This window comes from Rhyacophila brunnea, unplaced genomic scaffold (genome assembly GCF_057557595.1).
Source record: "Rhyacophila brunnea isolate RB1 unplaced genomic scaffold, BYU_Rbru_1.0 scaffold_1, whole genome shotgun sequence".
In the NCBI taxonomy this organism is placed as follows: Eukaryota; Metazoa; Arthropoda; class Insecta; order Trichoptera; family Rhyacophilidae; genus Rhyacophila; species Rhyacophila brunnea.
Genome location: NW_028232751.1, coordinates 25,131,496 through 25,156,025, shown reverse-complemented (window position 1 = coordinate 25,156,025; position 24,530 = coordinate 25,131,496). Strand labels below are relative to the sequence as shown.

Here is a 24,530-nt window from a genome sequence, read left to right as displayed (position 1 = left end):
AAAATTAACTGCACACATGCATTTTAGTAACATAATATAAATGTCTGATAGACACATAACATGTAAAGGCTATATTCTAAATCACGAATTTTTCTACAAATAAAATATTAAAGCCAATGAGTTTGAACTATACCTAGAGCATAATATCATAATATGGAGTATTTATTTTAAAACATATTGTAGCGATACCGGAGCTATTTTAGTAACTATGCTTGTATTAATAATTGTAAAAAAAAAATTATATTCTCTAGTGTTCCTCGATTGAGCCCATATTTGGAAAACGAGCGTTATCGTGATAACGCTGTATTTTGGTAAATTAGTTTAAATACACCTATGCATGCACTCACCATATATTACTTTGATATTCTAACAAGAGGTGGCAGTAGACAGTCCAAACTGACCATGCGTTGCACGCTGTTTATCCGTAACTGAAATGTTTAACTGCCAATTTCAGGATAACGCTCGTTTTCCGGATATGGGCTCAATTGATGGTGACTTCTTTTGACATTTTGCTAGGTCTACTTACTTTTTGCGATGGATTTTATGATTTATCATTTAATTAGTGATGGTTCATTATATAATTTTTTTCCCATTGAATTTGTAACGCTAATTCAAAGCTTTTATATCTCTGTTGACATCTTTTGTATCCGTGTTGATACACGGTCCGCCGTCTACAAATGCCAATCAAGCCAAAATATTAATTTTTATAGTTAAAAATTTAACCATTCTAACATTTTAGAATCGCATATATAAATTTTTTATAAGATTCCCTGTAGGTATGGTCAAAACACTCTTTATTAAAACTTACACATAATATGGTGTTTGGCAGACTTGACCCCTCTGATATACTTAGCAAATAAATAGGTACACTGAAGGTTTATATGTAGTAGTAGGAATATTAAATCAAAGTTTAAGTGACCTATTGACCTTGAAAACTCTCATTTAAAATTACGAAATTAATTGTTGAGAAAAAAAAAAATGTGCAGTAAAAGGTTAAATGAAAACAAAAATTGATTTCAATTCTTTGCATACAATATTCTTTATATTGTTTTCAAAGTAGCTAATATGTAAATGAAATTATTTCAAGCGCAACCATCAGAAATCAAAAACATTCTTTCGTGAGAAATAAAGTTGATATTAATATATTTCTTGAATATTATGATGTGTTAAAATCGTGCAATCTAAATATACCTAGTAATGTATTACATAAAGGTTATTCTTTTGAAGTTTTCCTAAGTCTATTTTAAGAGAAATACCAAAAGTAGATGTACACATTATATTGTATTTGTAATAGTTGATTTAAAAGTTGTTCAGAATTTATGCCAGCTATAAATGGTGTTCAGAAATGAAAGCCCATTCTGGCTTAGTGATAATAATGTGCTTATGCGGATGACGCATCATTAATTGTTAATTATTTTGCCTATGTCTGGTATTTAAATATACTAATAATATTATGAAAAATTTGTCATATGGTTGAAGCACTTTGCATTAACATTGCTGTGATAATTACAATCATATTGTAACATCTTATGGAAAGTTCATTTTTAGTGAACTGTGATCCAGCCAACTCGATTTTTTTCAGTACATATAAAATGTAAAAATAATTGTAGCCAAAATTTAACTAATCTAGCTTCATTCACATTTCTTTGTTGGCCTAGGACTTTGATATATTTCACAGGCAGACCTACCCAGTCTAGAATAAATTCAAAATAAAAACAAATTTATTCACCGATTTGCATGGTGAATTTTATTGTATTATGTTAATATTTTGCAGCCTAAGAAATAAAATTAATCCATCTTAAAGACTAAATAATAAGAACAAATAGTAAGAACAATAAATCTACATTAAATCAATTAATAAATTCAATTTTTATATATTTGTTGGCGTTCGCAAAATTCATATTGGTATAAATTATTAAATTATCCAAGGATTTATCTTCCATATGTTCCAATCAACATTCAGAAAATTTCAGAAAATAACTGCCATCTACATAATATGAAAGAATTCTATTTGTTATCTATGGACAAGCAAGATTACTGGATGTTTATTTATACATCGTAAATCCACAAATTTAAGCAATGAAAAACCATTCCAAATTCAAGTCTGTTCTTAATACGTCTTGTCAAAATGATTGCTTGTGAAGTTAGCGAATATGTATTCAAAATAAATGACTCTCGTTACAAAAGCAAATTTATCTACAGCTTTTTGTAACAGTGAAAACAATTTATTAAATTCAATGGATATGTTGATAATAATTAACCAATCACACACACATCACCAGAATCAAAACCACTCGACATTATCATAATAGCATACAATGCCAATAAATACTAACTTGCGGTGTATTGTTATGTGGTGATTAGGTTAAAATAATAATTTATTCTTTCATTCAGCATCACTCCACCACAATTATGATTGAATCAAAATAAAACACTGATTTCTGATTATCTTTATTTTTTTCAAAAAATTCAGTAAAACAATGTTGATTACATATAATAATATCTCTTTAATGTTACACAAGTTATCATGTTCCCGCACTATTGTTTTAAAAGCAATTTCAAACATGCGAGAATCTACAATACATTACTTATTTAAATATTAAGTTTACTTAATTTAGAAGTGTGACTTTTTATTCTGCTATTAATAAACATAAGAAATACTTTTTATTTTAAAAAATGTGTAGTAAAACAAATCTATTTACAATATTCAAAGTTTAACTATATTTGTCAATATTTGGTCAATAACCATACAATATGTATAACTTACTGAATAAATTGGTAACTAAAAAAACTGTCTTTTTTATTTTCTTTAGTATGTACTTACCTATTTTATTAATTGCATTAACTGTTGATATTTGTTCATCAAAATAAAACAAACTATATTACTAACAAACTTCACCATGTTCGATCCTTAGAGGATCTCCACAGAGTGGAGGTTGTATTAACAGATTTGTTTTTTTTTTTTTTAGGAGAAATGATGTTAACCACTTGCTCAACCTATTAGGTCCATACTCTGATTCCAAACACAAATTGAAAAACAATATGCGTATTTGCCAGACCCAGGATTCGTACCTGGAACCCCCGACAATATAGCTTAAGCCGCTCGGCCATCGTGCCATTTACATCCACACAGTTTCAATAATAATCAAGACCAGTTCAATCCGTGTAATATAAAATTATATTTACGTAGCTTTAATAATAATCAGTGAATTTCAAAAATAAACAATGTCTTCCTAGAGAAGATGATAAATTAAATATTGGGTACAATGAAAATAAAATCGTTAGTTTGGATGAGTAACAAAACCAGAGCAAGACAAGCTGAACAATCTCGTACCATTTGTACGAGGTCTATTGGCTGATGGTGTCACATTGTTGACTATGGAGCCTCAATAGCAAATTTCAAATTTGAAATTTGAAAATCACTTAAAAATCAGATAATCTTTATGATTTTTTGATTTTTCTTTAACTATTTTAAGACAACCATGCACTATACATATTCAACTATCCTATAAGTTACACATTGTCCAATAACTGTTATTTACCCAGATTGATTGAATTTACAGACCAAGTGGCATTGTCACAGAACTGAGATAAGTAAATAGCTTTAAAAGTGTGTCTTTTTCTCAATTCTCAATGCTATTGAACATGGATCTACTTCTTTAAATTCTCCTAAGCTGTTGCTTTAGGCTTTTATGGTTATTTTTTAATCTTTGGTTCTTTCTTCTCCTCTATACACCAAAACTCTAACAACATTAATAGGGACGAGATACATTTGAAAATTTCATGCACATTCAGCAAAACCAATATCCAGTCTGACAAAACAGGTTTTCATATAGATATCGACTAGGTAACATAATTTACTCGAAGCAATGTTTGTTGTCACCTCACCTTAAAACAAATAACCTTACATAAACACCGAATTAGGAGGTAAATGGCCAATGTTGTGAATTTTGCATTTTTCTTGCCAGATATAGTGTTTTTAAACATTAATCTGGCTTGTAGAATACGCATTTGGCGAATGGCATTAAATGTAGCATTTATCAACTAGTAGCTTTAAATTATTTATATAAAAGCAAAAAAATACGAAAACATGAATTCCACATGACGGACCATTGCACAATATACATAGTCCGGTTTCACAGTCTGCCATAAAGTCAATCCAAAATTTTTTCTCCCAACTAGCTTTTTGCCTATCTGGCATATTATTGTGGTTGAAAATTGGCAACATTGTAAATGGTTCCAAAGTTTTAAACTTACTTAAACTTATTTAATTCGAACAATTTAATAATAACCTGAATACATTTCATCCTTTTAGAGAGACATTACCAAAAGTTATTTATGCAAATAGTTTTAAAAAATACCATGTTATCTCTTGAAAATGGCCTCTGCAACCAAGGGCAGGTGGAGAAAGGACACACTATGACAACCCAAATACCACCTAAGATTTCTTTAATTTGAATTATTAATTAATTTGAATATATATTTACACTAGCAGTCTGCTCTTATTCTAATTCATGATTAATCACGCATTTGATACTTCATTTGATCGCATAAATTATTTTGATGCTTTAAAAAATTCAAATAAAACAGTCTTTTTCGATGTACAGGTTTTCACTCAGAAATCGATTTTAGCAAATTGTTCTGGATAGCAAAATATAGTATTTTGTCTATTCAATTCTTAACTATCCAAAACGCCAAACCATAAAATGTGCAGGAGAACGAAATTTAGAAATTACGAACTTAAACGTAATTCGATTTAGTTCTGTAATGGCGAAATATTAAAAAAACATTTTTTGTGCTTCAAATTACAATACATTTTGAGGAATTTTTTCCAATTTCAAATTTACGAAAAATTCAATACATTGGCAAATAATGTCACTTAGGAGACTTAAGAAGTGGCATGAAAATAATTTTTTCTTAAATTCAATATAATCCTACGCATTTAGGTTTATAGAGAACTGTTGGAAATTCCATAGAGTATCGATTGATGTAATAAAATGTATTTAGAAAAATTGGCATTTAGGATAGTTTAGAATTGAATAGACGATTTGGTATATATTTATAATAAACCTGTATAGTGAACTTTTGATGAAAAAAAATTGTCAATTAAAACACCAAGCTTGACCAAAACAATAAATTTTAACCTTTGCTATGCCTCACGATATTACTGTGACAGTATCTGACAGGCTGCAGATTTTTAACGACACACGTTGAATGTAGAGCAAAGCTCTTACTAAAACCATAATTTGTGGCTTAGTATTTAATAATTATTCAAACAGATGTCACTGTGTTTAATTTTTTTAGATTATGCAAATCAATCGACAGTGGCAGTAATGCACTACGCCAATACAATACGATAGTGGCAGAAGCAGTAATTTTAGTTTAAAGTCGGACGAGATAACTCTCGAAATTTGTATGTGAGTGAGAAAACTCGCTGAAGGCATAGAACCGGTGAAAAGAAATCACATTAACAATGAACCAAACTACGAATAAATTATAGTAAACACGTAGATTGGATGTAATTGAGTAATAAGTCATGAATTTTTTTTTAATCTATAGGTACTGTAAAACCTCACCAATCCAACATTATATAAAACCAAATGGTGCCGAATTACTGGAATGTATGAAAAATTGGAAAAAAAAGACATAAAAATTTTTAAGTACATATTTAAGATGTATTTCCTACATATGAATTTTTAAAATCAGTCCGCACACTACAGCTGGTCTTTACCAGGCATATCACGGGCCCCTACATTTGATGTGAGGCATCACTAATATTCCAGAATCAATTACCCAAGACTACTGAGGTTGCCATGCAGTCAGGTGAGCTTTAATTGAGTTTACATTATTTGAAGTTAATGGTGCACATGGGAGAGAGACGCCAGTTGCGAAGGGTGGAGGTAGGCTGTTAAAATCTCCTACATAATTAGTGCACACTAAACTTTGTTAGTCAAACGTATTTGTTTTCATTGAACTAAGACTACATTGTGTAGATGGTTGGTATTTTTTTAAATTCAATTAAACCCTGCGTAAACCAAGTCAAAATAGATAATAGTCAAAAAATATTTTATAGATAGCAGAATATTTTTTATCGATTATGGTTTGGTTAGGCAGGGCTTAATGATTAAAAAAAAACTAAACAACGCCATCTGTAATATGTATTCTTAATTCGTCGAAAACCAATAAGTATAAATAATCCAACAGCTGATTGGACCATCAGAAATCAGTCAGCGCACTTACGCCAGCGATGGGGTTTGGATATTACTGAAAATGTTAGATAATGCCCGATTGCTGAACGTTCTATACTCGGATTAGTGAGAGTCTATATTCACTTAAATATATTTGATAACATATATAATTTAAAAAAACACTTTCTGCGAGAGTATATTATAACCAATAGAAAAAATCTTTTTTTGAAAAAAGTAAGTCACCCCGACGGGGAATCGAACCCCGTATCTCCCGGGTTTACGCCCCATCCATCGCATTTAACCAATATGCTATGGCGTGACATACTAATTGCAACAAATTTTAACTATTGGTCAATTTTAATACCTACTCATCAGCGTTCTTCCAAATCAAGCTACGTCGGGTGACTTACTTTTTTCAAAAGAAGATTTTTTCTATTGGTTATAACATACTCTCTCAGAAAGTGTTTTTCAAAAATTATATATGTTCAATAATCATAATGATATATTCTTAAATCTTGTAAATTATTCGTTGAATGAAAGAAATAGTTAATTATAAAATATTTGATAAATAATAGATACAGTAAAACCTCGTTAGTAAGAACACTGATAATTCTAAATTCACCGTAATTCAAAATTTTCATGAAAAAAAAGTCCCTTGAACATTATTTTCACATAAAACCATACCTTTAATTCGAATTTCGTAATTCAGAGTCCTAGCATATAAAAATATTCAATAAATCGTAATAAAGTACACTATTTCATGAGCAAGTCATTGAAAATTGTGACAGTCTTTTCTTAAAACATCAAAAATTACTTATTTTATGAAGGTAATAAAAATTATCTTGACATTTTATGACCCAATTCGGTAGGCACATCTATGATCGGAAACGAAATTAATGAAAATCAAAAAAAAAAAAAATCTAAATTTTAATATTGTTTCCCAATACATTTCATATTTCGAAATTCGAATTTTTTTCCATTTTCGGTCCCATGGAATTCGTATTAACAAGGTTTTACTGTATACATTTTGAAACATGAGCCAATGCAATAAAGAGCTTAACTAATAAATGGTTGCCATGCAGTTTATTATATGAGTCAAGCTTTTATAATGTATTCTTAGTCAAGTTTTCAAAATTAATTTAAAGAATTTATTTTTTGAAATATCAATTCATGAACAATAACCACATATAGGCATCCAGTATACATATCCTGCTACCTCTCCGTTGCAAAAGGAATGGTCCCATCGACAGCGGCTTACTATTGGCCATCGAGATAAGACAGGTAAAGTATATCGGCTGGGCCAAGTAAAAACACCATATATGCCAACAGGTTTATGCAAAACAATTTTTTAAATGTATGTCCATCTATAAAAGGTTTATGGCAAATATAAAATTCCAAATACCAAATCAAATCACGGGTGCCGACAATGTACGTATAATATTATGTTATCTTAAAACGCTCAAATATTGAATGACCAAACACCAAAATTAAATAACAAATGATTTATCTCTCTTGTTAATTTTTATTTCCATAATGCACAAATGGCTTTCCTTTATATGTATTACCTATTTCATTTTTTCTAAAAAGTTATTTTCATCAAAAATGGCTTATACAGTGTTTATATTTGATACAGGTGATATTAATGGTGTTATGTAATAATTATTTATGACATATTATTTGTGCCTTTTCATATTTCCGTTTTAACGACTAGTTAATTTTGAAAAATATATTGTAAATTTGTTTATGATTTTTCAAATAACTGAATTCAATTTGCAATAAACAGTTACATATCCACCAAACAATAACAACGTGGCCACTGTTCACATATCAATGGTGTCATTTGCATTTTTAAACTACTAAGAATGCAATAATAATGTTATTTCAGGAGATACTGTGATAATACAAGATCACGATAAGGTTAATCGAGTACATACTAAATCAAACAGTACTTAAGAACTGTCATTAATCTGACAGGGGTTAGTCCCTAACTTAGATCACACAATTTTGGTTATATTTAGACTCCCTCTCTCCAATCGTCGCCTTTTATCACAAAAATTTTACCCCTATTTAATTACATCCTATTTTGAAACAGGCACTCTCCAATTGTTAAAAAATAAATACATTATTAACAATCGATTCTCAGAAAAAAGTGTTTATATTTTGTTGGTTTCGTGAAGTCAGATTTGCTACAGCAACCCTCACCCCATAACCCCATCACAAATTCTCATTATATCAAACCCCCTTGCCATCATTAGGGCAAGATAACCCCTTATTGAACCTTACTAAATCAATTATTGCAAAAAACTTCAAAACCTTTTACTCAAAATTTCATTTTGGTGCGAAAATGATTATTGCATAAGACCATCCATTTATGTATGCATGCCAGATGCCTATTTGCAATGGCTGAGAATACTTATTCTATCTATGATTACAACAATAATTATACAATAATTGGCAGTTGGCCTTAATACTATCTTAGCGCAGCAGTTTCATAATGATCACTCATCAGGTCAATGGCATCGTTTGGCGCAGCGTAATGAATAATGGAGGAGTTTTCTGTCAAAAAGCAAATAGAAAAAAACATAAAAAAACTTTAATCATTATTAGTACTATTAGTATCAAGCAACTGAAATCAATAATAAAGAAAATGTTGATTATTATTAGATGAATGAATTAATTATTTAATAGCCATTCAAAATATATACAGTGGAAATGTGCAGTAAGTACTTTTGCATATTTGTTGTAAGCTACATTTAGTACCTTCGTTTCTGTTGATAGGTATTCGACAGAAGGTAAACTGTAAAAAAATGTTCATCAGGCAGGCCATTATGGCGAAACATCCAAATATTCTGAAAGTGGCTGCTCCCCCAGTGTTTGCATACAGGAATCCTCCAAGCAAACTTCCCAATGATATCCCAACTCCTTCAAATACAGCACCAACCAGACCCTAAAAAAACATTAAACCATATCAACTGTTGATGAGACTATTGATAACTTATTACTAGAGTAATGCAATCTGGATTTGAAATGACGTGATGTATTTTTTAAGATGTGAAAAAAAGCATTGAAGCTATAGAAGCCAGTGGCGATGCACCCTTGAGAGCGCTGGAGCGGTGAACACCATTTATTTTTTTAATAAGTATTTCATTTATATTTGATTTATTAAAAGTGTTCTTATCTATTACCGTAGTCATTAATTCATTTACAAAAACAAATTCTAATATGTGTTTTTAACCGGCTATTTTAAATACTTATTATATTATACGTTCATGGGAGCGATATCCAATTTTGCTCGTCCGTCGGAAAGCGCCCAGTAATCTTATTTCGATTAATGCTTTTGCAATGAGAAAGAGTCGCGTGAAATACCAATATGTACATATTTTTTGTTCGTGAAACGTGTCTTCGCGAGCGACGGTTTGAGTCGCTCTCGCCCAAATGCTGCTTCGAATTTTGTCGGGTATCTTCGGTTTTAAAACAATACAGCCCGTATCACACAACAAGTATTGTTTGACAATTTTTATTCAATATTATTATGAAAATAAATTCTTTTCACAGTACGTATATTAAATTTCCGCACATGTTGACAACATTTCTCAAATTTAAGCGAAGTACAATTTAAAAATAAACTTCAAGTTTTTTTCAGTTTGACAACTAAATTCACAATGTTTATCAATTATGATATCTCTCCAAACTAGCTCTGTGGGGGGTTTAATATGCGTGGTAGGGTGGAAATCGTAAAATATCACGGCTACATGCTTTAATAATGTCAATTTTGATGAGTTACTGCTTTCAAGAGCCACATTAAATCAGATCACCTATTTTCTCAATATATTATTGAAGTAAGCCAATCCTTAATATGTTGCTTCTCATAAGCGGAAGTTCTATTTTGTTATTCGAATTGAATGATAAATGGCATTGTTGACGGTAATATTCTCAATAATTGTCCATTCAATAAAATAAAACATTTGCTAACATGAAGACAAGATTGTCCCGCGTTGGCAAGTTATAGTATAGTAAACAGTTACGTTTTGATTACAAAAATTTAAAATATAATAATGAAAAGTTATTGCAACCAGCAAAGTTTCCATGTATACATTATAATATCGTCGGTCCCTATTAAAAAAGTCGGATCTGCAAAATGCTATTTTTCAGTACGAGCAATCAAAGATGTTTCATCAAATATCCTTTGTGACCTATTGCTTGCCATAATGAATAAAAATACGGGTTATAGAAACTTTTCTAAACGTTTATAAAAACATCCGTCTGTCCTGTGAACATAGCAGCAACCGTCAGATCCGACGCATCTTGCTCACCCACGCCCAGCCAACAATGTCGGTTGGTAATAACCGACATTGTTATTCGGACACTCTCGGTAGATTCGTCATTTGTAACTTGAATATCTCGAAATTTTTCAAACAAAAAAAAAAAACTGTGATTGTGGTATAAATGTTTAAAGTGTTTAAATAACTTTTACGTAATAATCCGAAAATGACAAAATTTCAGATCCGACTTTTTTAATAGGGACCGACGATATAGTTAAGCCTAACAAAATAGAGAGTAAGAATAACATAAATATAAAGAAATTACATGAGAAAAATGAGGAAGAATAATAAATAATTAAATTATATACAAAAAAAGTAACAAAAAAATATATATATATCTATTTATACAAAATTTTGGAGATAGCCTGTTTAAATGAAACAGGTGAATTATTAAAAGGATCAACGGTAGAGAAATACATATCATAATTTAAACAAGAGCGCCGAATAAAAGAGTTTTGTGCATAATTAGAACCGCTACGACTGATATGGTACAAAGTTTGGTTTCGCGTAAATCTTGATGGACAATGGAAACCCACCCTTTCGAGTAGATTTGGCGAGTCAACAAAACCATTGATAATTTTAAAAAGAAAATATTGATCAGATATAGAACGTCGACTTTCCAAAGATGGTACCATAAAAGTTGCAGTGGTCGAAATAGAATTAGATAAATCATAACAGTAAGCTTTAAAATTGACGTGCTTACGAAATCGCTTTTGTACCGCTTCGAGACGATTTACTATTAAACTTAATTTGTACTATTCCGATGACATCAGTGGAAAGCGAAAGATGTTTTTCTACACTCAAACGGATCAAGTGTTTTAGTAGAAACACCATCGCGCAACCAAGATTGAACGGATTATGTATGCTCAGTATCAAAAAAAGAATGATACAAGAGATTCCTGACTTCAACAAACGCGTAATTGAAAAATTTGTGTCGATGAAAAACAGAAGAATGGATTTCTCATACAAATGAACAATAAATCCCGGTCACTGCCGGATACGAGATATTTCAGTAGTACTAATAATTCGGCCAAAACAAATAGTTTGTGTCAACCAGTTTGTGTAAAAGTTTAAAATCCATTTTTTTTCAAGAAAAACTTTTTTTAGAGGTACAACAAATAATAAATGGTGAGTTATTTATGATTTCTTTTAAATATACTTAATTAAAAAACCAATAGTTTTTTTTTGATTTTTTGGTGAAGTTTTGATGAAGGCAAAGGCCTTTTTACGGCAGTCAAAAGGTGAAAAAAGTGAACTCCCAGTAAAATAACTCACCGGTCGCCACTGATAGAAGCTGACGTTTTTCAATGTGTTGATTTGTCGGACTGCAAGAGAAAGTACTGCATAAAGATTGCAAAAAAGCACCTATGCAGTTTTGCGTTTAAATAGTCGATATATTCAATATCCAAGACAAAATTGACCATCATAGATCGTAATGATACTGTTGCAACCGTCTGCTGCCAAAAGATATAGAGATGGTTAGCAAATAATATGTTTATCTCGGGTCAAGCATATCTGAAAAGGGTGGATACGAGAGACTAATATCAAAAGGAGAATAGCAATGACAAAAAATGTAACTAATTTGGAAGAGCAAAAATATTACCAAAGTACAAAAATACATCTAGTGAGATGTCCTGTCTTCCCGATTTCTATATGAACGGACTTGGACGGTAAAGACAAGAAAAAGGCAGAGGCTAGACACTTTTGAAATGTCGCGCTGGAGGTGGATGCTGAGAATTTCATGGATGGCTAAACGTACTAACGACTCTAGATTCAAGGCAGACTCTCCCTGGTTTGCCTTCACCGGACTCTTCAGTTTTTTGGTCATATATCCCTCAGAGAAAATGATAACCCGGAGAAACTGGTGATGTTGGGACAGGTCAAAGGTTGGAGAGGGCGAAAAAGAGCTACTTCCAGATGGACGGACCAAATCAAGAATGCGACAGATTTCACATTGACAAAGCCGTGAAGGCCGTTAGGAATGGAGCGAAGCTGTAGAGAAGGCTGTCACATGGCCAAATCGAACCTCATGACAATACTCAGTCATAAGGTTCCAGTTCTGATGAAGAAGATATTCATTACATTACCATACACACAATCACTCTAAACGTGTCACAAATTTTTCTTTTTGCAAACAATTAGAAAAAGTGAATCGCGGAATAAGATTTTATTAAAGTCATAAGAATTAATAAAAAAACATGTTTATCCCAAATGCATGATTTTCTACTTTATAATAAAAATTAATATTTTTATATACTTATACAATGGATAGGTGTGATTACGGGAAAAATAATTTAAAAAATATTTAAGTTTTTTTTCTTTATATTTTCATCCAAAAACACTTAGTTCTTACTATAAAAATGCTGTATTTTTCTTAATTTAATATTTTGTAATGTTGAAATTATTTTTAAAAATCATATTATCATAACTAATAACTAATCAATCAATCCACCTCATAGAATCCAATAATATTTTTTTCCCAATCAAAATCTAATACTTCTAAGGTTAAAACTGAATTTGAATATAGCCGTTAAAAAATAACTGCCAAAATCCGGCTCACACATAATATATTATAATATTATCTCCGGCTCGCGTCGTTTGATTACAAATTATATCCAACAACCACAGCTTACAATGACATCTATCGGCAAAATTTAAATAATGATACTTTACCATTGGATAAAATCTATTTCTATTTTTCTCAAAAAACCGAAACTAAAGTTGGTAGTTCGTAGTACAGTATGCATTAAACAAGTTCGCTGCCGCCGTATCCGATCAAAGCCGCCTGTGTAATAATCACGAAGATGTCATTCTTTCACTACCATTGAGTGGTTTATTTCTTAGCTGGTATCGTAGTTGAATACCTTACAGATATTTTTCGCTAGTCAGTTTTTATTTTGCATCATTATTAGATTTTTTATAGACATTTTTCGGCACCTGTGTTTTATAAGGTCCTACCTACCTACCACTTATCATTATCATTTATCACATGTTAGCAGTGGCAGCATTAGGTTATTTGGAATATTTTTCAGTATGACTTTATAAAGATAAAAAGTTTTTTCGACAAGCAAGCCACTGTTAGAAAATATGTATAGTATACTTAAAATTATTGTTCTAATAATATTTATATGAAAACCACCAGGGAGAAAACATTTTGATTGTGATTAGGCAAAATATTATATAATAAAAAGTAATGATCCAAAACATGAAATTTGTGTACCTGCATCGTTGCTTCAGCACCTTTTGGTGCAATTGAGCTCGCATATGAAGCCATAGTAGTATAAAGCATTCCGAAGGTCAATCCTTGGAAAAACTCTATTGGTAACACCCACCAAGGATTTGTCAACACCGAATATAGTATGAACCTTACACCAAAGCCGAACAAAACTAGAGACATAGAGTTCCAGTGCCCAAGTTTTTTTAGCAAGGCCCCTGAAATTAAATCGGTAAAATATTATGTATTAGTATATTATGTATAGGGTCCTGAAAGTTTTAACAAAGATGTGCCAAAAGTACATAGTACAAATTGAATTTTTTTCAATTGATTCTAGATCCCCTTCCCAAAAAAAAGTATCTCTTCTCCAAGCCTCAGTTTAAAGCACAGGGATTCACATATTCTCCTTCTCTGACTCCTGTGGCAGGCTATGAGTGATGTAATATGAATCAAGTGATACAAGGTCACATGGGACAGTTAATATGAAAATGCTGAATCTATGATGCAATCAACCAAATTCCATCCCTCGATTTGACTGTTGGCACAATTGAGATTCCTCAGACAAGCCTGCTATAGATGGATATATTGAAAAATAGAAGTATTCATACATCGCAATGTGTCCAAGATTTGTATTCTCTAATTGTGTGTTCAATTTTATCTTATTAATTATATAGCACCATAGAGATGTAGTTGGGAGGTATCTGGCAAATATTACGTGTTGTTCTTTTCAATGTGTGCTTGATCCAAAGATGGATCCAATATGTTGGACGAACGTCTAGCAACCATTTATTATAAAAAAGTCCATTAACACTTCGGCAAACATGATGGTTATAACAGACAAATTATCATCCTTCATAAAGAAATGACGGTCACACAGCGAAACCATCCGTACTGAAAAAACGACCGAAACAATCGTGAAATGCATATAACGAACGGCAGAATGAAATTTCAAGTCTCAGCAAAAAAAAAATACTTCACTGAAACAGGACTACACAATGTTTGCATATTCAATCTTGTGTAAATATGACTGGTATAGCAAACTATGCTTTCAATATTTTTGTTCACTCTGTAAAAGTGCGTATGAATCATGTATGTCCAATCCAACCATCTTGTATTTTATTCATTCAAAAGTTCTAAGACTTTTCATTATATTATAATTGTCATGATTTATCTGTCTGTAACACATGAGAGAAAACATATGTTAACGTGTAGGAGAGAGCGAGAGAGGGAGAAGACGTATTAACCCTTTGATTAGTATCGCCGCACGTATGCGGCGACACCGTAGTGATCCAAATAGAGTATCGCCGCGTATGTGCGGCGACACCGTATCATTCGAAATTTTCAATAATAATAGATAATAATAGAATAATTTCGATGTAATAATTATTTACAGACAACACAAATACATTTATCATCAATTTTTAGATGTTATTATAAAATAAATATTTGTTTCTAGTGAGAAAAAAATACGTAAATAAACGCAACTATTACGAACAAAATCTAATTCCGTAAAATTCCTACATCCCCTTTTATTCTCTTTTGAAAAAAAATTTTAATTCTACCATCAGTAACAGATGTTCTGTCGAAGATTCCAGGCCCAAATTGGAAACAACTATGTGTTCAAAATTTTATAAATTATTACGAAAATATTTTTTTATGCATAGCAATTTCAGTTTTCAGTTCTGTTTGGATCCCAAATATGTAGAAATTCATTTATACATATAATATGTCTACAAATTATTATAAAAAATATTATTTTCAAAAGTTTCCAATACAGCTCTATTTTGTTTACATTTAGATAACCAAACGCGGCGGCAAGAATAAGGGCCATACATGTGTCCCACATTTCAATTTTTTTCACACTTGTTGACAGCTTGATTGCTTTCGGGTCATTAGGTATCGTTGTTTCAATCACTCAAGAGAGATTCAAATATTATGCCGATTTTAGGTAAACCTCACCCTCTGCACAACCCTTAGCAAAATATTTGGATATTATTTAGTTTTTTGCTTGAGGTCGGATTGCATGCATTGAAATTGGATCGCGATAATAATTATTCGATATTATTTATTTTGTGATTTTGCCATTTTATATCTATTTTTTACTATTTTTATTACACAATATATTATAGCGGTGTTTCCCAACCAGTGTCGCGAGAGCAAAGTATAGTAAAAGCAAGGTCAGTTGTTCATTTTACATTTTATAAAAATATAAATTTTTATAAAATATATATTTTTATAAAACTATATTACTATGTACTTGCATAGTAAATTATGGTCAAATAAATTGAGTGATTCTCAACATTTCATAAAATGTTTTTTTTCTAAATAATTTTACCTCAGACTTTTTTCGAATGATTATTATTACACTTTATCATTATTTTGATTGTATAATAAATTTAATTTTCTACAATTATTATTATTATACTTACTATTCTTATTTTGGTTGGAGAGTAAAATATTGTAAAATAAATTCAGTGGTTCTCAAGATTTTATAAAAAGATTTTTTTTTCTAAATTCACCTCATATATTTTGTTCCAGCGATTGATATTCTACTATAATTATTTCGATTATATAGTAGACTATAGCAAACCAGCGGTTTCCATTTTTTGTACTTTATTTAATTTTTTTTCAAATGTTTATTATTATTCTGTTCTAATTTTGATTGGATATAATGAAATAAATTTAGCGGCTCTCAACATGTTATAACAAGAAATCTTCTTCTTAGTGTATCTCACATTTTTTTTCATTGATTGTTATTTTGCCCTGCTAAATTTCAATTGTGAAAAAGTTGTTCCTGTCATTTCAAAAACCTCTAATAAAATTATGATAAAGTGTAAACAATAAATGCATAACAATGATAAATAGTGTACTCGTGCAAGACAGAAACTGTTGAACAGACTGATATATTTCAAGTATCTACCTAGGTAAGTTTATATAATAAGACTTTATCTATACCTACTTTCTTTTGCAATATATTGCAATATAAAAATATTCTTTTTGGTGATGAGAGTCAGAAAATATGTTTTACTATATTTTACTATGTAAGAAAAACAAGAGTAGCAAGTGTGAGATAAATTTAGATAAAAAAATATTTTTATAAAATGTACTGCAATTGATTTACTATAGTTTATTACACAATAAAAATAATTTTTATGAGACCTAATTACCATTGGGAAAAGTGCGGGATAAATTTAGAAAAAAAAATCTTTTTATATAAATTGTTGAGAACCGCTGATTGATTTACTATATAGTTTATAACGCATTCGAAATAACTACTATATAATATAATAATTACCATCGGAATAAGTGCAAGATAAACTTTGAAAAAAATCTTTTTATAAAATGTTTAGAACCACTGAAATTGATTTTTATTATGTAATCGAAATATAGTCATAGTATATTACCGCAAACACTGTCTTTTTACTTAGCAGGGCAAAATAATAATGCTTGAAAAAAATTGTGAGGTAAACTGAGAAAAAGATTTCTTGTTATAAAATGTTGAGAACCGCTAAATTTATTTCATTATATTACTATCCAATCAAACTAAGAACAGTATAATAATATCTAATCATTTGAAAAAAAAGAAATTTCTTATAAGTACAAAAAAAATGGGAACCGCTGGTTTGCTATAGTGTACTATATAATCGAAATAATAAATTATAGTAGAATAACAATCGCTGGAACAAAATATAAGAGGTGCATTTAGAAAAAAATATCTTTTTATAAAATCTTGAGAACCACTGAATTTATTTTACAATATTTTACTATCCAACCAAATTTAGAATTATAAAAAATTGAATTTATTATGCAATCAAAATAATTATAAAAGGTGCAATAATAATCATTCGAGGAAAGTCTAAGGTAAAATTTTTTAGAAAAAAAACTTTTTATGAAATGTTGAGAGCCACTGAATTTATTTGACTATAATTTACTATCCAAGTAGTAATATAGTTTTATAAAAATATATATTTTTATAAAATGTTGAGAACAACTGACCTTGCTTTTACTATACTGTGCTGTTGCTGCACTGGTTGGGAAGCACTGCTATAATGTATTGTGAAATAAAAATAGTAATAGTAGGTACATAATAAAAAAATATTCTAAAAACTTGTAAATTAACCCAAAATAAAATACTTAATAAAAGAAAATCTTCAAAATTAACTCACTCCCGAGATGTATATTCTAAATATTTAACTCACTAATCAAAGGGTTAAAAGGTAAGGTGAGAAAAATGGTAAATGGTAAAAAGGTAAATGCAAATTATAAATTTGAAAAATAAGCTGACACGCAAATAAAAGAATCATTTATTTTAATCGGGTCTTGAAAGAAAACAAATTATAGGGAACTCTCATAATAGTTTGACAGATGTTTATAGTGCAGTACTAGCATATAGAGTATATAGAAAGTATTAAACAATATGTATTACAATTGACTTGTGACAAATTCAAATTGAAAGGTAAAAAGTATAGTGTCATATAAGAAACATAATTTTGAAAATGATATATATTTCTGAAAATGTCAATTTCTGTAAAAATATGTTCAATTCAAATTGAAGAAATTTTGGATATGGATAAATCTAAGTGAAAGTGTTAAAAAAATCAACAAAGTGACATTTAGATAAGAAATTAGGGTACTGTTCGGTTATACCGGAGCCAGCGGAAAACGCATTTTGAAAATAGCCGATAAACTGGATTATTTGTTAGTTTGGGTTAGTTTAGGTTCGGTTAGGTTGGGTTAGGTTAGGTTAGGTTAGGTTAGGTTAGGTTTGGTTAGGTTAACCTAACAAATAATACAGTTTATCGGCTATTTTCAAAATGCGTTTTCCGCTGGCTCCGGTATAACCGAACAGTACCGAAATTAGTATGTTATGTTATCCAAACACAATCAAAAAAGTTGCCGCTTAACATTGCCACCTAAATGTGATTTTAATCAAAACAATTTTTGTTACAGAATTAAGTCACATCCAAGAATGTTGACAGGTGACACTACCACCTGGTAAATTTTTATAATCCAAATAATTATAATCCTGGGGCTCTAATATCATAATTTTATAAATGTAGAATAAAAATCCCAGATAAATACTTCAAAAAATAAGTTATGAGAAATAACAATACTATTGGTAAGCCAAATTCTGAACTACCCACGAATGTGTGAACATAACCTCAACTCTTAAGATGCATGTACACTAAAAGTAGGAGCAAAAATGGCGATTTACATATTTTTTAACTTAAATGTATAAATTGACCACATACCTGAGTAAAAGAAAAATGGAATCTCTCCACAGAAACATTGTATTACGTTGACAAGACCCTGCAATGTCTTTATCCAACCTTCTTGATCACACCCGTATAGCATCGCCAAATCCTCCAAGTACCAGAATAAAAATTGCCACAGTAATGCAGTGCACATTCCCACCAACACTATCCAGCCAAAAAAATGTATTGTATGAAGCGAAGAAAACAGCATACCAACGTTGCGAATAATATCAACTGATATGTTGTTTTGTTTGAACTGAAAGCAAAAAACGTTCATTACATACGTAGATTAGTGCACGTAGAATGAATTAGAAACGCTTTTGGAAGTTATACTTCTTTTGGAGCGTTTGGGAAATCAGATCAAAGTGTATTTTTGGCGTCTGACATGTAACACATAATTTATTTTTTCACAAGAAAAAAAATGCACTCGATTGGATTCGAACCACTGATTGTTCGGTTATCAGGCGAACGCACTACCTTTACGCCACAGTATGATACTGCAATCGTGACGATTATACAGTATAATATTATAGTTTAGAATTGTTCCGTTGTTTAGGCAGCGAATTTATTATTGTCGGCCTTTTGCAATTCCTTACGTAAACGAATGATTTAACGTCATAGTGGCAGTTGTTACTGTAAAAATAAAAACAATGATAAATAATTATATAATTTAGTAATATAAGTTAAAATTTATAGAAATAAACCAACGGCGCTTCAATAAGCGACCCGTTTTCTTATGTCTGTAATTTAACAAGATAATTAAGAGCTAGTCGAAGAATCTAGGTTATCACAAGTTTTGTTTTTGTTTTGTTACGCGAAAGTATAACTTCTAACGCGCGTAGATAAGTACATACACCGTTTGTTTTTTGAATTGTTCGGTTCCAGTTTCAAATCTAATTGAAAAATTACTTTGTGTTCACTTTCAGGATTCGGTTCCGTCAAATTAAATATCAGAACCTAATTCTGAAGATAAGTTACAGTTCTTTAAAACAGCTGTACACCTAGACAGTTTAAATAGTGAAATTTTGTAACAAGTTTCAACCTATGGTAACTTGAGTACAAAAGGACGTGTGGGTACCTGGGGACACACTTTCTCCCTTCATCATAACGCTCCAGTCTTGTCTCTTCGGGGGGCTTGGCATGTCATGTGTTTAATGTAGAAGAGAGACTAACTTTTTTCAGACAGTCAGACATCACTTACCCTGTAGTTCGGACTTAGTGTCCGCCCACATAATTACATAATTTGTCATAATCTGTTTAGTTCAATAATTTTTGTATCTTTTATTAGGTCAAGTGATTGAATAAACTAAGAAAACTTTCCAATACTATTTTGTAATAACCCATATACTCAAAATGTTTACCAACCGTCTTCGCAATGAGATATCTCCTGTTCTCTCTAGAAGTGCCAGATCTGGGAGGTATCAATAGGTAGATATGTTCATTATTTTGATAGCAAACTTAATAAGATGTAAACAGAATACAGGTAGGTACATAAACAACTTCTTTCGTAAAAAAAAAAATTTTATCGATTACATACTATAGTAGATTTGTACTATGATATCAAACTGCGTATAGTTCTATCAGTGATTACTAACATTTTCATGTCACGGCACAATTTTCAATTTATAAAATTACAAAAGACACCAAAAGTAATTTTCTTAAAAGTATTTGAATGTTTATGTTACCATGTTTGCTCTCTGATTAGTCGAATTCAATTTTTCTACCATTTAGTTATCTATCCAAATTTTTTTCTGTATCCATTGGCGTATTTAACTCTAATGTTATTTTTGTAGATAGTGGCTTTTACCTGAACAGTTTAAAATAACATTAATATATTAATGTAGAAATTTGAATAGAAATTTGAAGGAACGTCGTAAAGCCTCCGTACATATCAAGCCAGCTAATGAATAAAGCAGCCCAAATGATGATCAAAACTTTGCATTAAATAACATAAAATTGATTTACCTTCAACTTCCATGAGGTTAGAACAATATTCAATGTAAGGAATATTAACATAAGCAAGAATGCCACTGAATAATTCTTGTATCCATCATCATAGCTGAATGTGTCAATTAGGAATCCAGTCAGCAATGAGAATACTCCCCACCCAACAGACCCCCACAATCTCTGCAGACCGTAATCGGAGGCCTTAGTACCTGCAATAATCAATTATTAATTTGTATACGTTGGCGCATTGAAACAGTGCAATTACAAACTGCTGTTTATGGCCTGTTTTGACGTTTCAGTATTATATTGTGTATATATGCCATACATGATTTTTGTGATTGTTCATCTAAATATTCTCAAATAATGATGGTCTGGTGTGTTTGTACAATAATTTAGACATCTATCCTTTGGGTGTCGGTACAAGTCATATTCTGTGTTCAAAATGGTTCATATTACATAGATAAATAAAATAACACCATCTATTCATAACGATTTAAAATTTCTGGATTGTATTGTCAATATCTGAGTTAATCAATGGAATTGCAGCTAACTTCATCATAAGTCATTGTGATATTTTTTCTGTTTAATTTCGACACACTATTGTCGCGCGGCTTAAGCGTCATCCTATAATGTCGTGGGTCCCAGGTTCGAATCCTAGGTCTGGCAAGTACACATATTGTTTTTCAATTTGTATATGAGTCAGAGTATGGACCTAATAGGTTGAGCAAGTGGCTAACATCCATTTCTGGAAAAAACAAAATCTGTTAATGCAAACCTCCACTCTGTGTAGGCCCATATGATCCTATTAGGATCTGACAGGGTCAAAATTTTTTTTTCATATACACTAGATATCATTTTCTCCAACATTGTTAGTATATGAAGGGAAGGTATACGCCAAAAACAGGCTCATCGCATTTTTTTCATTTTTGAGATTTAAATGCCAATTTGTTCAACAGAGGAAGTGCTGAAGAATGGTATCATTAAAATGACCAAAATCAATTTCATCGCTTCATAAATGTAGGGAGAAGAAAGTGTAGTCAAGGCAAAAATCAGCTCATTGTGTATGAAACTACACAAAAATGTAGGATATTATGTTTTTATTACTTTTTTTCACTTTTATTATATTTCAAAATAAATGAAAAATCAATATATTAATTCTTTTAAACCCATTTTCCAACCAATAACGACATCATTCTTCTTTATGCTCTCCTGCACAATTATCGTTGATGAACCTGTTTTTGCCGTGTACCCTTCATACAGTATAAAAATTTGAAGAATACTAATAAAATATTATAATATGAAATATAATGACATCATACTACCTAAAATTTGAAAACATATAGCATCAGCGATACTGACGACCACTGCCATTCCAATCCAATTAAGTGCCATTAATATGCAGAATATCCAAAGATAATTGTGGGAAATATTTTCTTTAAATTCATCTGTACTGGATGATAGTATTAGAAGCTCATTAACCTAAAAATTATTGTCACAATGTAAATTTTAAAAGTACATGGCGACACTTCCTACGTAAAAGGCTGGAACTGTGTTTTAGGCTATTTTGACTTGATTGCCTTTTATTAAACCATTTTAAAGATAATAAATACAACGATAATAATCTAAAAAAACAAAAATTCAATCAATATATATCAATCAACTAAAAGATTATGATTTCAGCATTAAAAATTAACGTTGTGGTGTGGTGTCATTAAAATTCACTAAAATCGTTCTACGGAAAAGTACCATTTTGCAGTTCCGGCCTTATACGCACGAGGTGTCGATGGTATTCAATCGGTTACTACAGTAATAATCGATCGTTCTGAAGATGGGTTTCTAATCCGAAACAGCTGTAAATAACTCGAATATCATAGAATTAATAAAAAAAATGTGGTACTAGTCGGTTATCCCGGTTGCAGTGGCAAACACATTTTCAAAATAGCCGATATAAGGATTATTTATTAGTTTGGGTTAGGTTAGGTTAAGTTAGGTTAGGTAAGGTTAGGTTAGGTTATCCTAACAAATAATCCAGTATATCGGCTATTTTAAAAATGTGTTTGCCGCTGTATCCGGGATAACAGACTAGTACCAAAAATGTATTTTAAAACAATTATAACTCAGTTCTACCATGAATTTAGAATTAGTAACAAAATCATTAAGGACTCAAGGACTTATAATCATAACTTGCTTTATGGTAGTGAGTCATAGCTCAAAGTAATTGAATTTTAAGCTTTGAGAAATATTTGTATGACTTCAAAAGTAACAAAGTGATAAGCGAGTGAACCATGCAACCTCCGTCATATCTAAGTTGAAGAAGTGACGTTGGACTTAGTTCGCTCACATACCGTGAATGCCTGAAGAGAATCTGCTTGCATTTTTTCAAGACGATTTGATTCTGTAATCTTAACTTAGGTAGTTATTATTTATCCTGCTTGCCTAAAACGTTGATAGCTATGACAGTTAAGGCCTTTTATAGGGTTTTAGATGAAATAGCACTTTGTGTATTGCCTTTGGGTTTTCTGTTGCTCATGTTCGGTAATTTTACGTATGTGTTGGTATATTTTACATAGCCATTGTGTTCCACGTAGTTCTGCAGAACTTAACCACTTCATAAATTCTTTGGCCTCTGGGTACATTACGAAAGTTTTGTACTTCTTGGCTCCCACTGAATGACTAGATTTTTCCAGCTATTTCCTTCTCTGAGATACATGTGTAATTCATGATATTATACACGCTAGAATAAATATAAAATTTTGTTTCACTAACCTTGGAATTATCACATAATATATGACACTTTGAGTGAAAATGAGATTTATTGAATGCAGGTCCATTGGGGCATGTTGGATAATGAAAATCACCTTAAACAAACATTTCATTGAAGATAATTAAACAGTTTCAAGCTACATAATTGATTTTATTTTCATATATTTCTGTTAAACACAAAGTTAAATTAGATGTATGCTATTGCGAAAACATAAAAAAAAAAACATAAATATGACATACAATAGCTATTACAAGTGGCTGTCAAGTGAGGGCAGCATTGTCTGTTGTCAAGAGACATTGTTTAGTGGATATTTTCATAAACTTCATAAAATCTATTGGCGTACATAAATTTTCATACACGTTTGTCATAAATCCTAATTCATACAATTTTAAAAAGTGCTCAGAAAACATTAACTTTTCTTGTTTTCTTGTTCGCCTAATATTAATTACTTAGCTCATACAAACATTTCTGGACCTGAGAGGTAAATTGTCGTCAATGAACAATCTAGTTTATCCAATCATGGAATAAATGAATTTCAATCACTGTTTTCATTCTTCATTTGTTTATTTAACGATGAATATTTGAACATGAGTAGTTAACATATGTAACGATATATGAATATCAAATAATGACAAACGCACATAATTTCATCCATAATGTGACTGAAAAAGCTACATTTTTCTCATACAACAGTTTTTCGAGTTGACATTTATAATTTTTATACACACAGGCAAATTGTAAGGGACAACGGATTCTGCAGATATAATTTAACATATTATGTTTTGTTTATTATATTTTCATAAATTAGCACCAATTGGCCATCACTGAATATGACAATTT

At 30.7% G+C, this 24,530-nt stretch overlaps 1 protein-coding gene across 5 annotated transcripts in view; it reads right to left on the bottom strand.

Annotated features, from left to right (window-relative positions):
- Positions 1 to 473: 473 nt before the first annotated feature.
- Positions 474 to 24,530, bottom strand: part of Sugb (Sugar baby transporter) — a 37,941-nt gene continuing 13,884 nt past the window's right edge. For 2 of the 5 annotated variants that reach the window (XM_085942530.1, XM_085942534.1), the window contains 7 exons: positions 23,693 to 23,784; positions 22,249 to 22,405; positions 20,945 to 21,135; positions 18,977 to 19,235; positions 13,731 to 13,942; positions 8,949 to 9,135; positions 7,258 to 8,744 (listed from right to left, as the gene is read on the bottom strand). In XM_085942530.1, the coding sequence (XP_085798656.1) occupies positions 8,659 to 8,744; positions 8,949 to 9,135; positions 13,731 to 13,942; positions 18,977 to 19,235; positions 20,945 to 21,135; positions 22,249 to 22,405; positions 23,693 to 23,784 (1,184 nt within the window). In that variant the 3' untranslated portion in view covers positions 7,258 to 8,658. Of the gene's footprint in view, positions 672 to 7,257; positions 8,745 to 8,948; positions 9,136 to 13,730; positions 13,943 to 18,976; positions 19,236 to 20,783; positions 21,136 to 22,122; positions 22,406 to 23,692; positions 23,785 to 24,530 lie in introns of those variants that run through there. The other 3 variants (XM_085942543.1, XM_085942552.1, XM_085942561.1) reach the window with 3 other exon arrangements.